Here is a 24,788-nt window from a genome sequence, read left to right as displayed (position 1 = left end):
GGCGATATGTGAAAATGATGTTCACTTTGGTGGAAAAGAATGAAACTTGGTCCACTTGGTACAGTTTGGGACACAACACTTTGGTGTAGACATCACCTTTTCTCTGTGTTGTCATGTTTGGTTCAGCAGATATGGGAAATAAATGGTCAGTTATGGTGGAATGGAAAATGGACACGGGGAGGCAGGTAGTCTAGTGGTTAGAGGAGGCAGGTAGCCTGGTGGTTAGAGGAGGCAGGTAGCCTGGTGGTTAGAGGAGGCAGGTAGCCTGGTGGTTTGAGGAGGCAGGTAGCCTGGTGGTTAAAGGGGGCAGGTAGCCTAGTGGTTAGAGGAGGCAGGTAGCCTAGTGGTTAGAGGAGGCAGGTAGCCTAGTGGTTAGAGGAGGCAGGTAGCCTAGTGGTTAGAGGAGGCAGGTAGCCTGGTGGTTAGAGGAAGCAGGTAGCCTGGTGGTTAGAGGAGGCTGGTAGCCTGGTGGTTAGAGGAGGCAGGTAGCCTAGTGGTTAGAGGAGGCAGGTAGTCTAGTAGTTAGAGGAGGCTGGTATCCTGGTGGTTAGAGGAGGCAGGTAGCCTAGTGGTTAGAGGAGGCAGGGGGCCTGGTGGTTAGAGGAGGCAGGTAGCCTAGTGGTTAGAGGAGGCAGGGGGCCTGGTGGTTAGAGGAGGCAGGTAGCCTGGTGGTTAGAGGAGGCTGGTATCCTGGTGGTTAGAGGAGGCAGGTAGCCTGGTGGTTAGAGGAGGCAGGTAGCCTGGTGGTTAGAGGAGGCAGGTAGCCTAGTGGTTAGAGGAGGCAGGTAGCCTGGTGGTTAGAGGAGGCAGGTAGCCTGGTGGTTAGAGGGGGCAGGTAGCCTAGTGGTTAGAGGAGGCAGGTAGCCTAGTGGTTAGAGGAGGCAGGTAGCCTAGTGGTTAGAGGAGGCAGGTAGCCTAGTGGTTAGAGGAGGCAGGTGGCCTAGTGGTTAGAGGAGGCAGGTGGCCTAGTGGTTAGAGGAGGCAGGTAGCCTAGTGGTTAGAGGAGGCAGGTAGCCTAGTGGTTAGAGGAGGCAGGTAGCCTAGTGGTTAGAGGAGGCAGGTAGCCTAGTGGTTAGAGGAGGCAGGTAGCCTAGTGGTTAGAGGAGGCAGGTAGCCTAGTGGTTAGAGGAGGCAGGTAGCCTGGTGGTTAGAGGAGGCAGGTAGCCTAGTGGTTAGAGGAGGCAGGTAGCTTGATGGTTAGAGGAGGCATGTAGCCTAGTGGTTAGAGGAGGCAGGTAGCCTAGTGGTTAGAGGAGGCAGGTAGCCTGGTGGTTAGAGGAGGCAGGTAGCCTGGTGGTTAGAGGAGGCAGGTAGACTGGTGGTTAGAGGAGGCAGGTAGCCTAGTGGTTAGAGGAGGCAGGTAGCTTGGTGGTTAGAGGAGGCATGTAGCCTAGTGGTTAGAGGAGGCAGGTGGCCTGGTGGTTAGAGGAGGCATGTAGCCTAGTGGTTAGAGGAGGCAGGTAGCCTAGTGGTTAGAGGAGGCGGGTAGCCTGGTGGTTAGAGGAGGCAGGTAGCCTGGTGGTTAGAGGAGGCAGGTAGCCTGGTGGTTAGAGGAGGCAGGTAGCCTGGTGGTTAGAGGAGGCAGGTAGCCTGGTGGTTAGAGGAGGCAGGTAGCCTGGTGGTTAGAGGAGGGAGGTAGCCTGGTGGTTAGAGGAGGCAGGTAGCCTAGTGGTTAGAGGAGACAGGTAGCCTGATGATTAGAGGACACAGGTAGCCTAGTGGTTAGAGGAGGCAGGTAGCCTGGTGGTTAGAGGGGACAGGTAGCCTGGTGGTTAGAGGAGGCAGGTAGTCTAGTGGTTAGAGGAGGCAGGTAGTCTAGTGGTTAGAGGAGGCAGGTAGTCTAGTGGTTAGAGGAGGCAGGTAGTCTAGTGGTTAGAGGAGGCAGGTAGTCAAGTGGTTAGAGGAGGCAGGTAGCCTGGTAGCCTGAAGCCAGACCGGCTTCAGCTGTAAGTATGGTGGTGCAGACAAGTTTGCTATACGGGGAACTGCTGGCCAACGGGGTGGAACTTTGGCTTGGAACCATGACGCTGACACCAGAGTGATACATCCAGGTGTTGTATTTACATAAACTGCTTTAGTTAGAAAGGGGATGAATCAAATCAAATGTATTATTATAGCCCTTTGTACATCAGCTGATATCTCAAAGTGCTGTACAGAAACCCAGCCTAAAACCCCCAACAGCAAGCAATGCAGGTGTAGAAGCACGGTGGCTAGGAAAAACTCCCTAGAAAGGCCAGAACCTAGGAAGAAACCTAGAGAGGAACCAGGCTATGAGGGGTGGCCAGTCCTCTTCTGGCTGTGCCAGGTGGAGATTATAACAGAACATGGCCAAGATGTTCAAATGTTCATAAATTACCAGCATGGTCAAATAATAATAATCACAGGCAGAACAGTTGAAACTGGAGCAGCAGCACGGCCAGGTGGACTGGGGACAGTAAGGAGTCATCATGCCAGGTAGTCCTGAGGCATGGTCCTAGGGCTCAGGTCCTCCGAGAGAGAGAAAGAAAGAGAGAATTAGAGAGAGCATAAGTAAATTCACACAGGACACCGGATAGGACAGGAGAAGTACTCCAGATATAACAAACTGACCCGAGCCCCCCGACACATAAACTACTGCAGCATAAATACTGGAGGCTGAGACAGGAGGGGTCAGGAGACACTGATACTGAAGGATATAACCCCACCCACTTTGCCAAAGCACAACCCCCACACCACTAAAGGGATATCTTCAACCACCAACTTACCATCCTGAGACAAGGCTGAGTATAGCCCACAAAGATCTCCGCCACGGCACAAACCAAGGCGGGGCGCCAACCCAGACAGGAAGATCACATCAGTGACTCAACCCACTCAAGTAACATACCCCTCCTAGGGACGGCATGAAAGAGTACCAGTAAGCCAGTGACTCAGCCCCTGTAATAGGGTTAGAGGCAGAGAATCCCAGTGGAAAGACGGGAACCGGCCAGGCAGAGACAGCAAGGGTGGTTCGTTGCTCCAGAAGCCTTTCCGTTCACCTTCACACTCCTGGGCCAGACTACACTCAATCATATGACCCACTGAAGAGATGAGTCTTCAGTAAAGACTTAAAGGTTGAGACCGAGTCTGCGTCTCTCACATGGGTAGGCAGACCATTCAATAAAAATGGAGCTCTATAGGAGAAAGCCCTGCCTCCAGCTGTTTGCTTAGAAATTCTAGGGACAATTAGGAGGCCTGCGTCTTGTGACCGTAGCGTACGTGTAGGTATGTACGGCAGGACCAAATCAGAGAGATAGGTAGGAGCAAGCCCATGTAATGCTTTGTAGGTTAGCAGTAAAACCTTGAAATCAGCCCTTGCCTTGACAGGAAGCCAGTGTAGGGAGGCTAGCACTGGAGTAATATGATCACATTTTTGGGTTCGAGTCAGGATTCTAACAGCCGTATTTAGCACTAACTGAAGTTTATTTAGTGCTTTATCCGGGTAGCCGGAAAGTAGAGCATTGCAGTAGTCTAACCTAGAAGTAACAAAAGCATGGATGAATTTTTCTGCATAATTTTTGGACAGAAAGTTTCTGATTTCTGCAATGTTACGTAGATGGAAAAAAGCTGTTCTTGAATATGTCTTGATATGTTCATCAAAAGAGAGATCAGGGTCCAGAGTAACGCCGAGGTCCTTCACAGTTTTATTTGAGACGACTGTACAACCATTAAGATTAATTGTCAGGTTCAACAGAAGATCTCTTTTGTTTCTTGGGACCTAGAACAAGCATCTTTGTTTTGTCCGAGTTTAAAAGTAGAAAGTTTGCAGCCATCCACTTCCTTTATGTCTGAAACACAGGCTTCTAGCGAGGGCAATTTTGGGGCTTCACCATGTTTCATTGAAATGTACAGCTGTGTGTCATCCGCATAGCAGTGAAAGTTAACATTATGTTTTCGAATAACATCCCCAAGAGGTAAAATATATAGTGAAAACAATAGTGGTCCTAAAACGGAACCTTGAGGGTCACCAAAATGTACAGTTGATTTGACAGAGGACAAACCATTCACAGAGACAAACTGATATCTTTCCGACAGATAAGATCTAAACCAGGCCAGAACTTGTCCGTGTAGACCAATTTGGGTTTCCAATCTCTCCAAAAGAATGTGGTGATCGATGGTATCAAAAGCAGCACTAAGGTATAGGTGCACAAGGACAGATGCAGAGCCTCGGTCTGAGGCCATTAAAAGGTAATTTGCCACCTCCAGTGCAGTCTCAGTGCTATGATGGGGTCTAAAACCAGACTGAAGCATTTCGTATACATTGTTTGTTTTCAGGAAGGCAGTGAGTTGCTCCGTAACAGCCTTTTCTACCATTTTTGAGAGGAATGGAAGGAAGATTCGATATAGGCCGATAGTTTTAAAAATATTTTCTGGGTCAAGGTTTGGCTTTTTCAAGAGAGGCTTTATTACTGCCACTTTTAGTGAGTTTGGTACACATCTGGTTGATAGAGAGCTGTTGATTATGTTCAACATAGGAGGGCCAAGCACAGGGAGGAGCTCTTTCAGTAGTTTAGTTGGAATAGGGTCCAGTATGCAGCTTGAAGTTTAGAGGCCATGATTATTTTCATTTTGGTGTGATGAAGGAAACATACAGGAACTCAAATCCTTCTGTTCACCTGATTTAGAATTCCTCACAATCAAATGTAGACCGCATTATCTACCAAGAGAATTCTCTTCGATTATAATCACAGCCGTATATATCCCCCAAGCAGACACATCGATGGCTCTGAACGAACTTTATTTAACTCTCTGCAAACTGGAAACGATTTATCCGGAGGCTGCATTCATTGTAGCTGGGGATTTTAACAAGGCTAATCTGAAAACAAGACTCCCTAAATTTTATCAGCATATTGATTGCGCAACCAGGGGTGGAAAGACCCTGGATCATTGTTACTCTAACTTCCGCGACGCATATAAGGCCCTGCCCCGCCCCCCTTTCGGAAAAGCTGACCACGACTCCATTTTGTTGATCCCTGCCTACAGACAGAAACTAAAACAAGAAGCTCCCACGCTGAGGTCTGTCCAACGCTGGTCCGACCAAGCTGACTCCACACTCCAAGACTGCTTCCATCACGTGGACTGGGAGATGTTTCGTATTGCGTCAGACAACAACATTGACGAATACGCTGATACAGTGTGCGAGTTCATTAGAACGTGCGTTGAAGATGTCGTTCCCATAGCAACGATTAAAACATTCCCTAACCAGAAACCGTGGATTGATGGCAGCATTCGTGTGAAACTGAAGGCACGAACCACTGCTTTTAATCAGGGCAAGGTGTCTGGTAACATGACTGAATACAAACAGTGCAGCTATTCCCTCCGCAAGGCTATCAAACAAGCTAAGCGCCAGTACAGAGACAAAGTAGAATCTCAATTCAACGGCTCAGACACAAGAGGTATGTGGCAGGGTCTACAGTCAATCACGGACTACAGGAAGAAACCCAGCCCAGTCACGGACCAGGATGTCTTGCTCCCAGGCAGACTAAATAACTTTTTTGCCCGCTTTGAGGACAATACAGTGCCACTGACACGGCCTGCAACGGAATCATGCGGTCTCTCCTTCACTGCAGCCGAAGTGAGTAAGACATTTAAACGTGTTAACCCTCGCAAGGCTGCAGGCCCAGACGGCATCCCCAGCCGCGCCCTCAGAGCATGCGCAGACCAGCTGGCCGGTGTGTTTACGGACATATTCAACCAATCCCTATACCAGTCTGCTGTTCCCACATGCTTCAAGAGGGCCACCATTGTTCCTGTTCCCAAGAAAGCTAAGGTAACTGAGCTAAACGACTACCGCCCGTAGCACTCACATCCGTCATCATGAAGTGCTTTGAGAGACTAGTCAAGGACCATATCACCTCCACCCTACCTGACACCCTTGACCCACTCCAATTTGCTTACCGCCCAAATAGGTCCACAGACGATGCAATCTCAACCACACTGCACACTGCCCTAACCCATCTGGACAAGAGGAATACCTATGTGAGAATGCTGTTCATCGACTACAGCTCGGCATTCAACACCATAGTACCCTCCAAGCTCGTCATCAAGCTCGAGACCCTGGGTCTCGACCCCGCCCCTGTGCAACTGGGTACTGGACTTCCTGACGGGCCGCCCCAGGTGGTGAGGGTAGGCAACAACATCTCCTCCCCGCTGATCCTCAACACTGGGGCCCCACAAGGGTGCGTTCTGAGCCCCCTCCTGTACTCCCTGTTCACCCACGACTGCGTGGCCATGCACGCTCCAACTCAATCATCAAGTTTGCGGACGACACAACAGTGGTAGGCTTGATTACCAACAACGACGAGACGGCCTACAGGGAGGAGGTGAGGGCCCTCGGAGTGTGGTGTCAGGAAAATAACCTCACACTCAACGTCAACAAAACTAAGGAGATGATTGTGGACTTCAGGAAACAGCAGAGGGAACACCCCCCATCCACATCGATGGAACAGTAGTGGAGAGGGTAGCAAGTTTTAAGTTCCTCGGCATACACATCACAGACAAACTGAATTGGTCCACTCACACAGACAGCATCGTGAGGAAGGCGCAGCAGCGCCTCTTCAACCTCAGGAGGCTGAAGAAATTCGGCTTGTCACCAAAAGCACTCACAAACTTCTACAGATGCACAATCGAGCATCCTGGCGGGCTGTATCACCGCCTGGTATGGCAACTGCACCGCCCTCAACCGTAAGGCTCTCCAGAGGGTAGTGAGGTCTGCACAACGCATCACCGGGGGCAAACTACCTGTCCTCCAGGACACCTACACCACCCGATGCTACAGGAAGGCCATAAAGATCATCAAGGACATCAACCACCCGAGCCACTGCCTGTTCACCCCGCTGTCATCCAGAAGGCGAGGTCAGTACAGGTGCATCAAAGCTGGGACCGAGAGACTGAAAAACAGCTTCTATCTCAAGGCCATCAGACTGTTAAACAGCCACCACTAACATTGAGTGGCTACTGCCAACACACTGTCAATGACACTGACTCTACTCCAGCCACTTTAATCATGGGAATTGATGGGAAATGATGTAAATATATCACTAGCCACTTTAAACAATGCTACCTTATATAATGTTACTTACCCTACATTGTTCATCTCATATGCATACGTTGATACTGTACTCTATATCATCGACTGCATCCTTATGTAATACATGTATCACTAGCCACTTTAACTATGCCACTTGGTTTACATACTTATCTCATATGTATATACTGTACTCGATATCATCTACTGTATCTTGCCTATGCTGCTCTGTACCATCACTCATTCATATATCCTTATGTACATATTCTTTATCCCCTTACACTGTGTATAAGACAGTAGTTTTTTTTGGAATTGTTAGTTAGATTACTTGCTCGTTATTACTGCATTGTCGGAACTAGAAGCACAAGCATTTCGCTACACTCGCATTAACATCTGCTAACCATGTGTATGTGACAAATAAAATTTGATTTGATTTGATTTGATTTGATTTGATTTGATCATTGTGTCAAGAGATATAGTACTAAAATACTTGAGTGTCTCTCTTGATCCTAGGTCCTGGCAGAGTAGAATAGGTCTATTATACCTCAGGATAAGACCCAGATGCAGACAGGTCAAAAATAACAAAAGTTTATTTACAAAACAGGGCGGCAGGCAAACGACAGGTCAAGGGCAGGCAGAGGTCAGTAATCCAGGGCAGAGTCTGTAAGGTACAGAACGGCAGGCAGGGTCAGGGCAGGAAGAAAATGTCAAAAAGCGGGAGAACTAGAAAACAGGAAATAACGGGGAAACAGGAATACGGGGAAAAACTCTGGTAGGCAGCAAGATGAACTGGCAACAGACAAACAGAGAACACAGATATAAATACACAGGGGATAATGGGTCAGATCGGCAACACCTGGAGGGGGGTGGAGACAAGCACAGAGACAGGTTTAACAGACCAGGGTCTGAGAAGGGAAGCGTGGTTAGCGTACATTTTCCTTTATTATAAATGTCGCCAACAAAAACAAGAAAAAAAAAAAAAGAATGTGATGCTTACTAGGGCTATACAGGCCACTAACAAAGACAACTACCCACAACTAAGGTGGAAAAACAGGCTGCCTAAATATGATTCCCAGCTGTCCCTGATTGAGAACCATACCCTGCCAAAACATAGAAAGAGAAAACATAGAAATAAAGAAACTATAATTCCCACCCTAGTCACACCCTGGCCTAACCAAAACAGAGAATAAAAGCCTCTCTATTGGCCAGGGCGTGACACAAGGTCTGTTTTATGATACATGAGTTAAGGTTAGACGGACAACCTGACAGGGTTGGTCTATAACATCACCTATTCTATGGAAACATACAGACAATCACATTGGATAATGTTTCCTCCACATAAGAAACACCTAACAGAAAGTCTTAGTTTGTCAGTAACTGTCTGAATGGAGGAGTATGGAAATAAATGAGAGATTATAGACTGTCTGAATGGAGGAGTAGGTAAAGACATGACAGATTATAGACTGTCTAAATGGAGGAGTAGGTAAAGACATGACAGATTATAGACTGTCTGAATGGAGGAGTAGGTAAAGACATGGCAGATTATAGACTGTCTGAATGGAGGAGTAGGTAAAGACATGACAGATTATAGACTGTCTGAATGGAGGAGTAGGTTAAGACATGGCAGATTATAGACTGTCTTGGTTCGTAGAAAGTGGACTGAGGATATTCTGATGATTGTTTGACTTAATTGCTGTTCTTGACTCTGTAGCAGTTGACTTTCCTAACTCTGTAGAGGCCAAAGTCTTTGGTTTAACTCCCTACAAGCCTCTAGGGTTAATGTTTACAGAACATGCATTGCTGTTTTATCAGGGTACAAAGGTCTGCCTACCTCACACAGGATACCAGCCTTCAGTTAGACATGTTCTCTGCTTGTGCTGGTAGATACTAACAATGTTCAGAAATATTGACTGTTCTGTTAGTTCTTATTGTAGCTGAGTGAGCTGTGACTTACATCTAAAATGAGTCTCTCTGGGGGGAGAGAGGAGGAGACTACTGCCTCTAAAATGACTCAAGACACCAGTTCTGAGAGGTAAGAGATGAATTGTAAAATGTACAGTTCTTTTAAAGATATAAAATGTATTTTTGAGAAAAGTGTTGGCAAGTTAATTTAAGTCCTAAAATCTAATGACCAATTGCAGACTGTAGCTTTAAAAAATAAACATCAGGACTTCTAGAAGTTCCACTATACAATTGCTAAAATGAAGTAGATGAGGTATTGATGAGGTGATCTGTCTGCCTGTTTTGTTCAGTGTCCAGAAGCCCAGAGCAGAGTCACCTACAACCAGCCTGCTATCAATGAGGAGTGATCAGCCACCTGCTTTCAGCCAGGAACCATTACCAGATGACAATAATGAAGTGGAGAGTTTGGACAGTGAGGATGTATTAAAGATCACACACAACCTTCTGGACAGAAGAAGTAAGACTGTGTTTCATACAATATTACAAAGTAGGGTACAAAGGCCCTTATAAAACACACAAACTTATGAGTCCCAACTCTCATTGTTTTCCTACAGGTGAAACTCTGCTGACAGTCCAACAAGACATTAAGGCTAAACTGAAACACAAGTATCAACACATATCTGAAGGATTTGGACACCATGGAAACCAAAGTCTGTTAAAGGACATCTACACAGAGCTCTACATCACAGAGGGTGGAAGTGGAGGGCTCAATAATGAACATGAGGTTAGACAGATGGAGATGGCACCCAAAAAACAAACCACACAAGAGACACCAATCAAATGCAACGACATCTTCAAGCCTTTACCTGGACAAGACAAACCAATCAGAACTGTGCTGACAAAAGGAATCGCAGGCATTGGAAAAACAGTCTCTGTGCAGAAGGTCATCCTTGACTGGGCAGAGGGAAAAGCAAATCAGGACGTTCATTTCATGTTTCCTCTTCCTTTCCGTGATCTGAACCTGAAAAAGGACCAATACAGTCTGATGCAACTTCTTTCCCAATACTTCCCAGAAATGAAAGAGATTGACAGCATTGAAGATGGTGAAACCAAAACTGTTTTCATTTTTGATGGTCTGGATGAGTGTCGACTTCCTCTAGACTTTAAAAACAATGAGAAGTGCTGTGACGTCACGAAGCCAACCTCAGTGGACGTGCTGCTGACAAACCTCATCAAGGGGAATCTGCTTCCCTCTGCTCTCCTCTGGATAACCACACGGCCTGCAGCAGCCAATCAGATCCCACCTGAGTGTATTGACCAGGTGACAGAGGTACGAGGGTTCAATGATCCACAGAAGGAGGTGTACTTCAGGAAGAAAATCACAGATCAGAATCTGTCCAATGAAATCATCAAACACATAATGACATCAAGGAGCCTCCAGATCATGTGCCACATACCAGTCTTCTGTTGGATATCAGCCACTGTCCTTGAGATGATGCTGAAAGAGGCAGAGAAGGATGAAGTCCCCAAAACTCTGACCCAGATGTACTCACACTTCATGCTCATCCAAATCATTGTGAAGAACAGGAAGTACAACAAAGCCACAGAGACAAACCCAAAGGAACTGTCTCAGTCAGACAAAGAGATGATCCTTAAACTGGCAAAGCTGGCTTTCCAACAGCTGCAGAAGGGCAACCTGATCTTCTACGAGGAGGACCTGAGAGAGTGTGGCCTTGATGTCACAGAGGCATCAGAGTACTCAGCATTGTCTACAGAGATCTTTAAAGAAGAATCTGGGCTGTACCAAGACAAGGTCTACAGCTTTGTGCATCTGAGCATTCAGGAGTTTCTAGCAGCAGTGCATGCTTTAGAATCATGTCTGGGCAAGAAGGAAAATGTTTTCTCCCCCAAAGCAGTTACTGGTGTTGATGATGATGAGGAGGAGGAGAATGATGAGGAGGAGAAGGATGACGACAACAACGACGATAACGATGAGGAAGATGATGACAATGATGAAGAGAAGGAGTCTTTCAAATTGTCTGACTTACACAGGAGAGCAGTGGACCAGGCCTTGAAGAGTGAGAATGGACACCTGGACCTGTTCCTCCGCTTCCTTCTGGGTCTCTCACTGGAGTCCAATCAGAATCTGTTACGAGGCCTTCTGACACAGACAGGAAGTACAACACAGACCAATGAGGAAACAGTTAACAGAACAGTCAGGTACCTTTCAGACAAGATCAACCAGGAATCCTCACCAGAAAGGATCATCAACTTGTTCCACTGTCTGAATGAACTTGGTGCCAACTCTCTAGTTGAAGACATGCAGACCTCCCTGCATTCAGGAACTCTTTCAGAAACAAGACTAAAACCTGACCAATGTTCAGCCCTGGCCTACCTGTTACTGATGTCAGAGGAGGTGCTGGAGGAGTTTGACCTGAAGACATACAACACATCAGAGGAAGGTTATCAGAGGTTGCTGCCGGTAGTGAGAACCTGTAAGAGAGCACTGTAAGTTCTGTTATTGAGTTGATGTTTACAGTATCATTATAATGAAGGATTTGTATATCTAACAGATTATCTCCTCTCTTCAGACTAGCTGGCTGTAAAGTCACATATAAATCCTGTGAGACTCTGACCTCAGCTCTGCAGACACCAAACTCCCCCCTGAGAGAACTGGACCTCAGCAACAATGACCTGGGAGACAGAGGAGTGGAGCTGCTCTGTTTTGGACTAACCAGTCCACTCTGCAACATACAGACACTAGTGTGAGTTAAATAACTTCAGTATGAGTTATTATGTGTGTTTGAACATTTGTTAATCCCTCTTCTCTAGTCTGGGTCAGTGTGGTCTGACAGAGAGGGTACCTTGCTGTTCAGATCTGGCCTCAGTCCTGAGTTCACCCAACTCACAACTGAAACAACTGGAGCTGAGAGACAATGACCTGCAGGACTCAGGAGTTACACTGCTGTCTGCTGGACTGGTGGATCCAGACTGTAAACTACACACACTGGGGTAAGTACAGCTGTTTCAGTCAGGTCAGGTACTGAGCTTTATTGCTGGAAAACTAAACTACAGATAATCTGTTTTTTTATCACAATGTTTGTGTCATGGACACATGTATTGGTGACCTACAAGATGATTGACACCAGCACATCAACCTAGACAGCTGTTGTGTCTCTCTGTAGGCTGTCTGGCTGTCTGGTCACAGAGGAGGGCTGTGCTGCTCTGTCTTCAGCTCTGAGGTCAAACCTCTCCCACCTGAAAGAGCTGGACCTGAGCTACAATCACCCAGGAGACTCTGCAGGGGGACTGCTTTCAGCTGCTCTGGTGGATCCCACATATAAACTGATGAAGCTGAAGTAAGTCAGAATAGATGTCCTAATAGTGTGAGCAGTGGTTGTGTCATATGTAGTGTAGTAGGGTCAGTAACATGAGGACATGATGGTAGAATTAAGGGGACGTTTACCCAGCAGGCTGAGCACTCCAACACAGCATACATCATCACCACATGAATACTCTTCTTCTGCATCTCTGATATCCTGTTGGAACTGTACTCTGTTCTGTATGCAGTAGGGATGATAGAATAAATGTATGTCTCTAGTAATGAATTGTACTCCGTTCTGTATGCAGTAGGTAGGATAGAATACCTGTATGTCTCTAGTAATGAATTGTACTCCGTTCTGTATGCAGTAGGTAGGATAGTAATGAACTGGGATAGTGCACCAGAACACAACAATATGGTTTAAATGTTGACTGCTTTATTAGGTCTTTGTCAGTCAATAACCTGTTTCTCCTACAGTGTGGATCATGGTGGAGAGTGCAGGCTGAAATCAGGGCTGAGGAAATGTAAGTCTCTTCAATCCTAATTAACTGTATATTCAGCACTATAGTAACATATTAACTAATCAATACTTGTTCTGTAACTACAGAACAACATTTTATATGAAGATGTGGTTTGATTAAACTCTCCTTTTGTCTACAGATGCCTGTCATCTCACCCTGGACCCAAATACAGCAAACCCACACCTGATACTGTCTGAGGGGAACAGGAAGGTGACACGGGTGGTGGAGGACCAGCATTATGAAGACCATCCAGACAGATTTGATGTCATCCCCAAGTTCTCTGCAGAGAAGTCTTATCTGGAGGTCGTTATTACTGGGAGGTGGAGAGGGATGGTGGCATGGCTGTCATTGGTGTGGTGTACAAAGGAATGAAGAGGAAGGGAGGTGAAGATGACAGTAGGATTGGACACAATAGGGAGTCCTGGAGTTTAGTCTGTTCCCATAGAGGTTATCAATTTTACCATGATGGAGTCAACAGAATCATCCCTGGTCCTGTTTCTAACAGAGTTGGAGTGTATCTGGACTGGCCAACTGGTACTTTGTCCTTCTATAGTGTGTCCTCCTCTGGTACACTGACACACCTTTACACAGAACACACCACATTCACTGAACCCCTCTATCCTGGGTTTGGCGTTTCCTCCTCCTCAGTGACCTCAGTGACCCTGTGTCAGATAGATGACCAACACATTCAAAGGTGGGTGTTTTAATGTGTTCTGTTGGACCTACAGACAGTTAGATTAGTAGTAGTGGTGTGTTTTAATGTGTTCTGTTGGACCTACAGACAGTTAGATTAGTAGTAGTGGTGTGTTTTAATGTGTTCTGTTGGACCTACAGACAGTTAGATTAGTAGTAGTGGTGTGTTTTAATGTGTTCTGTTGGACCTACAGACAGTTAGATTAGTAGTAGTGGTGTGTTTTAATGGTTTGTTGGACCTACAGACAGTTAGACCATTGGAGTAGTCAAGTGGACCTGAGGACACCAGAGACCATGGTGGAGATTTTAGGCTCAAGTTTCTGGACCTGAGGACACCAGAGACCATGGTGGAAGAGTTGGATAAAAATGGAAATGAATAAAAATATGGTGGAGTAGTGTTGTGTTTTCAAGCCTGGACCTGAGGACACCAGAGACCATGGTGGAGAGAGTGGAGAGCGTCATGGGTTCAAGCCTGGACCTGAGGACACCAGAGACCATGGTGGAGAGAGTTGTATCAAGCCTGGACCTGAGGACACCAGAGACCATGGTGGAGAGTTGTTGGATCAAGCCTGGACCTGACACCAGAGACCATGGTGGAGAGAGTTGGACAAGCCACCTGAGACCAGAGACCATGGTGGAGAGTGTTGGATCAAGCCTGGACCTGAGGACACCAGAGACCATGGTGGAGAGAGTTGGATCAAGCCTGGACCTGAGGACACCAGAGACCATGGTGGAGAGAGTTGGATCAAGCCTGGACCTGAGGACACCAGAGACCATGGTGGAGAGAGTTGGATCAAGCCTGGACCTGAGGACACCAGAGACCATGGTGGAGAGAGTTGGATCAAGCCTGGACCTGAGGACACCAGAGACCATGGTGGAGAGTGTTGGATCAAGTCTGGACCTGAGGACACCAGAGACCATGGTGGAGAGAGTTGGATCAAGCCTGGACCTGAGAAATGTGAGTTAACTGATAATTGTTTTTAACTCAAAATAGTTTTAAAGCATTCATTATACTTGAGTCCCAGGAAAGGAACACAATCATGATCTATTTGGTCAAAACAAACTTAAAGGTAGAGTCAGCGATATGACGTAGATGCACAAAGTAAACAGCATAGTGGGTCAATTTCTACAACAACTAAGAGTGTTGGAGAGCAAGGCTAAACTTCTCTGTTTTGTTTCCGTGGCTAACACTCTGTAAGAGAGTGAAGAGAACCCACGCACATGGCAGATACTGTGTGACTGAGAGAAGTCAGGCATCTTGCTCATCACAATATCTGTGGTGCTGCTCGTACATCATCATTTATCTGACTCTACCTTTAAGCTCTCATCCTAGGATCTACCAGAAATCAGGCCCCCAACATCTACAAAACATGGACCAGAACGATGTTGTTTCCTGCTTCCACAAACATTCATTAATGTAACACTAATATCAGATTAGGGTATGTTAATGAGTGTACATTCTGAGACAGTTGATCACTAAAGATCACTTATATTCATTTATATTACAAGTCTATTTAATAATTATTTATTCATTATTACATTGTCCATTTTAAATAACAACTACTTTTGACTTCAGGGATTCCTCAGAGCTGTAAGACTTGTGACCATGTTGAGGTAAGTCATAATGTCAATTCTTACTTTTACATACCTGCAGGAGTCAGGCACAGTCTCAAAGCCAGGTGTGTACTGACCAACCATTCATACTGGGATATAGACAGTCCTGTGTTCTGCTTTAGTAATATAAACACAGTCTCAAAGCCAGGTGTGTACTGACCAACCATTCATACTGGGATATAGACAGTCCTGTGTTCTGCTTTAGTAATATAAACACAGTCTCAAAGCCAGGTGTGTACTGACCAACCATTCATACTGGGATATTCCTGTGTTCTGCTTGTAGTCATGCAGGATTTTGTCATTTTTGTCATTAGACAGTTTAATTGATAAATCACCAGCATTCCATGTAACATTGAATAAATACATTAGATTAGTTACTTTGGTTAATTGGCCAGTTTCCCGGACACAGATTAAGTCTAGTCCTGGACCTTAAAGATCTTTCTATTGAAACTTCCATTGAGCATGCTGTAAGTCCAGCACTAGACTCAATCTGTGTCCAGGAAACAGGCCCCATATGTATTACTGACATGCTTGTCCTTGTTCAGGACTCCACACACTGGCTTCAGATTGAACCCTTGACTTCCACTGTCCAGGGAGTGACAATGTTCAGGTAAAATATCTACTTATAAAATTTCATTCCACTTGCTAGTGTATTTCCCCATTACCTTTGGGAATAGTCTTCTAATCCAACCTCTCCATTTGACCATTGACCCTCTCTACCACATCTTGTTGTTGCCCTCAGACACAGGACACCCAAAGGGAGTTATGAGTGCACAGTGTCTAGGCTCCGCTGGCTGTGTGAGAGAGATGTCATTCTGAAGTATCACTTCAGGAACTGGGAACCCTACAGTCAACTTCTGAAAGACATGCAATACACACAAGGTGGTCCATTGCTGGACATCACTATGGAGTTAGGTGAACTGGAGGAAGTTCATCTGCCACACTTTGTCTGTTTAGGTAAAACCATATAAAATAGTATTCAGAAAGACATTTCCATGTAACTGAGTTTTACTTCCTCAATTAATGAATGAACTTTTCTGTGAGTTTGAGTTTACTGTGATCTGGTACTGCATATTCTTTGTGTTTTAGTTGGATTAATAATACAATATTTGTCTTTCTGTCTCCTTTGTATTGTGTTGTTCAGGGACCAACCCTTCCCTGAGGAATGAGATGAAGATTCTTCATGTAGAGGAACATGGAGTGTCTTTAGAGGAAGTGCATGAGGTCACCAGATTCCATGTTAAGATTCTCCATCCCAAGTTCTCAGCTATCTCTCTGATACTGAGCTATATCTTTTCATGGAACGTAGATGTCCACTGTGAGCTGATGCTCTATCTGACAGTGAAAAGGGAAACATTAATTTCTCGCCTGTACCTGTTCCCCTGGAACCCCGGCCAAATACAGGTGAGGGACCATTATTATAGAGATGACCTTAACTAACCACTGGTGCAGTTTATGTTGACACTCATTAAATGAAGATAAGTGTGTTGCTAGTTTTCTGAATAATGTTTGAATAAGACTGTACATTGACTGGCTGGGTATTCCGTGCCTCGTTTCACAGGCTGTGGAACTACAAGAAAAGTCTCAAGGGTCTTCAAGGATTCTCATCTCCAGACCAGAGCAGTCCTTCAAACTGAAGAGTTCCTTCAGACTGAGCATTCCCTGTTCTACCTCCATCAATCCACAGGTACAGTTTCAGTAGAATAAGAACATGAATCTGACATTGAAGTCACAGTTCTATGTATTGATCTCTCTGTCTCTCTCTCCCTCTCTCTCTCTGTCACTCTGACTCTCTCTCTGTCACTCTGTCACTCTGACTCTCTGTCTTTCTCTCTCTTCCTCTCTGTCTCTCTCTCTGTCACTCTGTCTCTCTCTCTCTCTCTCTGTCACTCTGTCTCTCTCTCTGTCACTCTGTCACTCTGTCTCTCACTCTGTCTCTCTCTCTGTCACTCTGTCTCTCTCTCTCTCTCACTCTCTCTCTCTCTCTCTCTGTCTCTCACTCTGTCTCTCACTTTGTCTCTCACTCTGTCTCTCACTCTCTCTCACTCTGTCTCTGTCTCTGTCTCTGTCTCTCTGTCTCTGTCTCTGTGTCTCTCTGAACTCTGTCTCTCTCTGTCTCTCACTCTGTTCTCTCTGTCTCTCACTCTTTCTCTCACTCTGTCTCTCTCTCTCTCAGTCGCTCTCAATTCAATTCAAATGGCTTTATTGGCATGGGAAACATATGTTTACATTGCCAAAACAATCTCTCTCCAGAAGATTCATCTCATACAAAGAGACACCACACCAAGCTTTTTCAGGGCGGTTGTGAAAATGACAGGGATTGACATTGAGATGGAGTTATTCAGTGATGATGAGAGGGCAGTATGGAAAGAAAAAGTATCACGAGGTAGGAGCACATGCCAATTATTTCACCTTTATTTAACCAGGTAAGCTAGTTGAGAACAAGATCTCATTTACATCTGTGACCTGGCCAAGATAAAACAAAGCAGTTTGACACAGACAAACAACACAGTGTTACACATGGAGTAAACAAACATACAGTCAATAATACAATAGAAAAAGTCTGTATACAGTGAGTGTAAATGAGGTAGGATAAGGGAGTTAAAGGCAATAAATAGGCCATAGTGGCGAAGTAATTATAATATAGCAATTAAACACTGGAATGGTAGATGTGCAGAAGATGAATGTACAAGTAGAGATACTGGGGTGCAAAGGAGCAAGATAAAATAAATAAATACAGTATGGGGATGAGGTAGTTGGATGGGCTATTTGCAGATTGGCTATGTACAGGTGCAGTGATGTGAGCTGCTCTCACAGCTGGTCAATCATCACTTATTTCACTTTAGTACCAGATGGCTGTTTAGAGATATAACCTCATGTTGTTCTATCTTTCAGATGAATACATCTTGACACAGACAAACAACATGAGTTACACATGGATTCAAAAGTATTCAAACATTGACTCCTGAGTCAATAATTCAATCAAAAGTCTGTATACAGTTCTCTGTTCAGTTTCCCTTAATGAGGTAGGATAAGTCCCTGCCGTTAAAAAATCCCCAAATGAGGCCATAGTGGGATGGTGCCAATTATAATTCAGCAATTAAACACTGGAATCATAGATGAGAAGATGAATGTTTTTGCAAAATCTAAGCAGGCTGTAATGTGCAGATTTACTGAGGAGTGGCTTCCGTCTGGCCTCTCAACCATAAAGGCCTGATTGGTTTTGACCCAATCATCTCCACAGATGCTGTTTAGAGCTCTGAGATAACCTCATCTTGTTTATCTTTCCCCGATGAATACATTTCTGACACCAGGAAGAGTCTTGTTCAACAAGTAATAAACATGAGTTACAATGCATTCAGAAAGTATTCAGACCCCTTGACTTTTTTCCACATTTTTTACAGCCTTGTTCTAAAATGTTTTTTTTTTTTTTTACCTCAACACAATACCCCATAATGACAAAGCAAAAACAGACATTTTTGCAAATAAAAAAAAACAGAGTTCAATCTTGGTTTCATCAGAACATCATATCATTTAAGTGCCTTTTGGCAAACTCTAAGCGGGCTGTCATGTGCCTTTTACTGAGGAGTGGCTTCCGTTTGGCCTCTCTACCATAAAGGCCTGATTGGTGGAGTGCTGCAGAGATGGTTGTCCTTCTGGAAGGTTCTCCCATCTCCACAGAGGAACTTGGTTTTTGCTCTGACATGCTCTGTCAACTGTGGGACCTTTATATAGACAGGTGTGTGCCTTTCCAAATCACGTCCAATCAATTGAATGTACCTCAGGTGGACTCCAATCAAGTTGTAGAAACATCTCAAGGATGACCAATGGAAACAGGATGCACCTGAGGATCAAGGATGACCAATGGAAACAGGATGCACCTGAGGATCAAGGATGACCAATGGAAACAGGATGCACCTGAGAATCAAGGATGACCAATGGAAACAGGATGCACCTGAGGATCAAGGATGACCAATGGAAACAGGATGCACCTGAGGATCAAGGATGACCAATGGAAACAGGATGCACCTGAGGATCAAGGATGACCAATGGAAACAGGATGCACCTGAGGATCAAGGATGACCAATGGAAACAGGATGCACCTGAGGATCAAGGATGACCAATGGAAACAGGATGCACCTGAGGATCAAGGATGACCAATGGAAACAGGATGCACCTGAGGATCAAGGATGACCAATGGAAACAGGATGCACCTGAGGATCAAGGATGACCAATGGAAACAGGATGCACCTGAGGATCAAGGATGACCAATGGAAACAGGATGCACCTGAGGATCAAGGATGACCAATGGAAACAGGATGCACCTGAGGATCAAGGATGACCAATGGAAACAGGATGCACCTGAGGATCAAGGATGACCAATGGAAACAGGATGATGCACCTGAGGATCAAGGATGACCAATGGAAACAGGATGCACCTGAGGATCAAGGATGACCAATGGAAACAGGATGCACCTGAGGATCAAGGATGACCAATGGAAACAGGATGCACCTGAGGATCAAGGATGACCAATGGAAACAGGATGCACCTGAGGATCAAGGATGACCAATGGAAACAGGATGCACCTGAGGATCAAGGATGACCAATGGAAACAAGATGCACCTGAGGATCAAGGATGACCAATGGAAACAGGATGCACCTGAGGATCAAGGATGACCAATGGAAACAGGATGCACCTGAGGATCAAGGATGACCAATGGAAACAGGATGCACCTGAGGATCAAGGATGACCAATGGAAACAGGATGCACCTGAGGATCAAGGATGACCAATGGAAACAGGATGCACCTGAGGATCAAGGATGACCAATGGAAACAGGATGCACCTGAGGATCAAGGATGACCAATGGAAACAGGATGCACCTGAGGATCAAGGATGACCAATGGAAACAGGATGCACCTGAGGATCAAGGATGACCAATGGAAACAGGATGCACCTGAGGATCAAGGATGACCAATGGAAACAGGATGCACCTGAGGATCAAGGATGACCAATGGAAACAGGATGCACCTGAGGATCAAGGATGACCAATGGAAACAGGATGCACCTGAGGATCAAGGATGACCAATGGAAACAGGATGCACCTGAGGATCAAGGATGACCAATGGAAACAGGATGCACCTGAGGATCAAGGATGACCAATGGAAACAGGATGCAGCTGAGGATCAAGGATGACCAATGGAAACAGGATGCACCTGAGGATCAAGGATGACCAATGGAAACAGGATGCACCTGAGGATCAAGGATGACCAATGGAAACAGGATGCAGCTGAGGATCAAGGATGACCAATGGAAACAGGATGCACCTGAGGATCAAGGATGACCAATGGAAACAGGATGCAGCTGAGGATTAAGGATGACCAATGGAAACAGGATGCACTGAGGATCAAGGATGACCAATGGAAACAGGATGCACCTGAGGATCAAGGATGACCAATGGAAACAGGATGCACCTGAGGATCAAGGATGACCAATGGAAACAGGATGCACCTGAGGATCAAGGATGACCAATGGAAACAGGATGCACCTGAGGATCAAGGATGACCAATGGAAACAGGATGCACCTGAGGATCAAGGATGACCAATGGAAACAGGATGCACCTGAGGATCAAGGATGACCAATGGAAACAGGATGACACTGAGGATCAAGGATGACCAATGGAAACAGGATGCACCTGAGGATCAAGGATGACCAATGGAAACAGGATGCACCTGAGGATCAAGGATGACCAATGGAAACAGGATGCACCTGAGGATCAAGGATGACCAATGGAAACAGGATGCACCTGAGGATCAAGGATGACCAATGGAAACAGGATGCACCTGAGGACAAGGATGACCAATGGAAACAGGATGCACCTGAGGATCAAGGATGACCAATGGAAACAGGATGCACCTGAGGATCAGGATGACCAATGGAAACAGGATGCACCTGAGGATCAAGGATGACCAATGGAAACAGGATGCACCTGAGGATCAATGACACAATGACCAGAAACAGGATGCACCTGAGGATCAAGGATGACCAATGGAAACAGGATGCACCTGAGGATCAAGGATGACCAATGGAAACAGGATGCACCTGAGGATCAAGGATGACCAATGGAAACAGGATGCACCTGAGGATCAAGGATGACCAATGGAAACAGGATGCACCTGAGGATCAAGGATGACCAATGGAAACAGGATGCACCTGAGGATCAAGGATGACCAATGGAAACAGGATGCACCTGAGGATCAAGGATGACCAATGGAAACAGGATGCACCTGAGGATCAAGGATGACCAATGGAAACAGGATGCACCTGAGGATCAAGGATGACCAATGGAAACAGGATGCACCTGAGGATCAAGGATGACCAATGGAAACAGGATGCACCTGAGGATCAAGGATGACCAATGGAAACAGGATGCACCTGAGGATCAAGGATGACCAATGGAAACAGGATGCACCTGAGGATCAAGGATGACCAATGGAAACAGGATGCACCTGAGGATCAGGATGACCAATGGAAACAGGATGCAGCTGAGGATCAAGGATGACCAATGGAAACAGGATGCACCTGAGGATCAGGATGACCAATGGAAACAGGATGCACCTGAGGATCAAGGATGACCAATGAAACAGGATGCACCTGAGGATCAAGGATGACCAATGGAAACAGGATGCACCTGAGGATCAAGGATGACCAATGGAAACAGGATGCACCTGAGGATCAAGGATGACCAATGGAAACAGGATGCACCTGAGGATCAAGGATGACCAATGGAAACAGGATGCACCTGAGGATCAAGGATGACCAATGGAAACAGGATGCACCTGAGGATCAGGATGACCAATGGAAACAGGATGACCTGAGGATGCACCTGAGTTCAAGGATGACCAATGGAAACAGGATGCACCTGAGGATCAAGGATGACCAATGGAAACAGGATGCACCTGAGGATCAAGGATGACCAATGGAAACAGGATGCACCTGAGGATCAAGGATGACCAATGGAAACAGGATGCACCAAAGGGTCTGAATACGTATGTAAATAAGGTTTTTCTGTTTATTTTTAGTATATTTGCAAAAACCTGTTTTCACTTTGTCATTATGGGGTGTTTTGTGTAGATTGATGAGGGAAAACAAGTCTGTAACGTAACAAAATGTGGAAAAAGTCAAGGGGTCTGAATACTTTCTGAATGCTCTGTACAAACCAATGGCATGAGGGCCAGTCAACATGGTTTACTGTAGGACCTGGACTAGTCCTGATTATAAAAGACTGTCTTCAAGAACAATGACATCTCCTCCAGGACTTGATGTAGATTAGCCTGGTTCTGAATGTCCCAATGACATCTCCTCCAGGACTTGATGTAGATTAGCCTGGTTCTGAATGTCCCAATGACATCTCCTCCAGGACTTGATGGAGATTAGCCTGGTTCTGAATGTCCCAATGACATCTCCTCCAGGACTTGATGGAGATTAGCCTGGTTCTGAATGTCCCAATGACATCTCCTCCAGGACTTGATGTAGATTAGCCTGGTTCTGAATGCCCCAATGACATCTCCTCCAGGACTTGATGTAGATTAGCCTGGTTCTGAATGTCCCAATGACATCTCCTCCAGGACTTGATGTAGATTAGCCTGGTTCTGAATGACCCCAATGACATCTCCTCCAGGACTTGATGTAGATGAATGACATCTCCTCCAGGACTTGATGTAGATTAGCCTGGTTCTGAATGTCCCAATGACATCTCCTCCAGGACTTGATGTAGATTAACCTGGTTCTGAATGTCCCAATGACATCTCCTCCAGGACTTGATGTAGATTAACCTGGTTCTGAATGCCCCAATGACATCTCCTCCAGGACTTGATGTAGATTAACCTGGTTCTGAATGACCCAATGACATCTCCTCCAGGACTTGATGTAGATTAGCCTGGTTCTGAATGCCCCAATGACATCTCCTCCAGGACTTGATGTAGATTAGCCTGGTTCTGAATGCCCCAATGACATCTCCTCCAGGACTTGATGTAGATTAACCTGGTTCCGAATGACCCAATCTGTTTTTCTATGTCTGTGAAACCGGCCTTAAATGTGAATATGTTGTATGTTCAGGTCGTTATTGTAAAAGAGAATGTTTTCTCAGTACTTTTATTTTAGGAGTCTGCTTCTAAATGAATGAAATGTACATGTACAAATGTAGTTATTTTGTAACCTGACTCTCTCAGGTGCTGTGTTGGGGGCAGGGCGTCCGTCTGAGAGCAGACTGACTGGTTCTCCAGAGCACCAGCTGCGTTCTGTACGGACAGAGTTTGTGAAACGAGCGTCAAGAGCTGTCCTGGATGGTCTGCTGGACGGACTCCTGCAACACACAGTCATCAACCAGCAGGAAATGGAGTCAGTGAAGGTGATAGCTGAGAGGGCAGAGAAGGCACGTGACATCATCGACATGGTGTTGAGAAAAGGAACTGAGTCATGTTCCAGGATGATCAACCTTCTTGGGGAGCTGGACCACTGTCTTTGTTCACAGCTTCAGATCAACAGTGTTGGGGTACCAACCTAATGGTATAATGGATAGTAACAGTGTTGGGGTACCAACCTAATGGTAGAATGGATAGTAACAGTGTTGGGGTACCAACCTAATGGTAGAATGGGCAGTAACAGTGTTGGGGAAGCAACCTAATGGTAGACTGAATAGTAACAGTGTTAAGATACCAACCTAATGGTAGAATGGATAGTAACAGTGTTGGGGTACCAACCTAATGGTAGAATGGATAGTAACAGTGTTGGGGTACCAACCTAATGGTAGAATGGATAGTAACAGTGTTGGGGTACCAACCTAATGGTAGAATAGATAGTAACAGTGTTGGGGTACCAACCTAATGGTAGAATGGATAGTAACACTCCTATTCAAACATACCTGATCCTAGATCGACACTCAAGCTCTCTCTCAAGACATCAGTCGGGAAGTTAAACCTTGGTCACAAATGGGTCTTTCATATGGACAATGACCCCAAGCATACTTCCAAAGTTGTGGCAAAATGGCATAAGGACAACAAAGTCAAGGTATTGGAGAGGCCATCACAAAGCCCTGATCTAGAAAATTTGTGGGCAGAACTGAAAAATCGTGTGCGAGCAAGGAGGCCTAAAAACCTGACTCAGTTACACCAGCTCTGTCAGGAGGAATGGGCCAACATTCACCCAACTTATTGTGGGAAGCTTGTGGAAGTCTCCCCGCAACGTTTGACCCAAGTTAAACAATTTAAAGGCAATGCTACCAAATACAAATTGAGTGTATGTAAACTTCTGACCCACTGGGAATGTGATGAAAGAAATAAAAGCTAAAAGAAATCATTCTCTCTACTATTATTCTGACATTTCACATTCTTAAAATAAAGTGGTGATCCTAACTGACCTAAGACAGGGAATTTTTACTAGGAATAAATGTCAGGAATTGTGAAAAACTGAGTTTAAATGTATTTGGCTAAGGTGTATGTAAACTTCCGACTTCAACTGTATGTGAAGTAACCAATCAGAAAGCTAACTGATGACCGGTAAACCAATCAGAAAGCTAGTTTATGCCGTATGAACCTAAGTGGTCTTGGTGAGACCAACCCTCCTCCCAGAGAGCTACTGGGTCTGCAGGCTTTTGCTTCAGCCCTGCTCTAACACACCTCATTCTGCCAGTCA

At 45.5% G+C, this 24,788-nt stretch overlaps 1 protein-coding gene across 1 annotated transcript in view; it reads left to right on the top strand.

The window, feature by feature from the left end:
- Positions 1 to 23,933, top strand: part of LOC112240604 (NACHT, LRR and PYD domains-containing protein 5) — a 54,155-nt gene extending 30,222 nt beyond the window's left edge. Inside the window, 15 exon segments of the mRNA XM_042315270.1 lie at positions 9,559 to 11,452; positions 11,536 to 11,709; positions 11,777 to 11,956; positions 12,130 to 12,303; positions 12,744 to 12,790; positions 12,927 to 13,049; positions 13,052 to 13,481; positions 14,107 to 14,438; positions 15,057 to 15,094; positions 15,640 to 15,704; positions 15,837 to 16,051; positions 16,239 to 16,498; positions 16,656 to 16,781; positions 17,348 to 17,480; positions 23,327 to 23,933. Of these exon segments, the coding sequence (XP_042171204.1) occupies positions 9,559 to 11,452; positions 11,536 to 11,709; positions 11,777 to 11,956; positions 12,130 to 12,303; positions 12,744 to 12,790; positions 12,927 to 13,049; positions 13,052 to 13,481; positions 14,107 to 14,438; positions 15,057 to 15,094; positions 15,640 to 15,704; positions 15,837 to 16,051; positions 16,239 to 16,498; positions 16,656 to 16,781; positions 17,348 to 17,480; positions 23,327 to 23,661 (4,526 nt within the window). The 3' untranslated portion in view covers positions 23,662 to 23,933.
- The last annotated feature ends 855 nt before the right edge of the window (positions 23,934 to 24,788 follow it).

The sequence above is a fragment of the Oncorhynchus tshawytscha genome, unplaced genomic scaffold (assembly GCF_018296145.1).
Source record: "Oncorhynchus tshawytscha isolate Ot180627B unplaced genomic scaffold, Otsh_v2.0 Un_contig_4137_pilon_pilon, whole genome shotgun sequence".
NCBI classification, from domain to species: Eukaryota; Metazoa; Chordata; class Actinopteri; order Salmoniformes; family Salmonidae; genus Oncorhynchus; species Oncorhynchus tshawytscha.
This window is presented reverse-complemented; position numbering and strand designations above follow the sequence as displayed.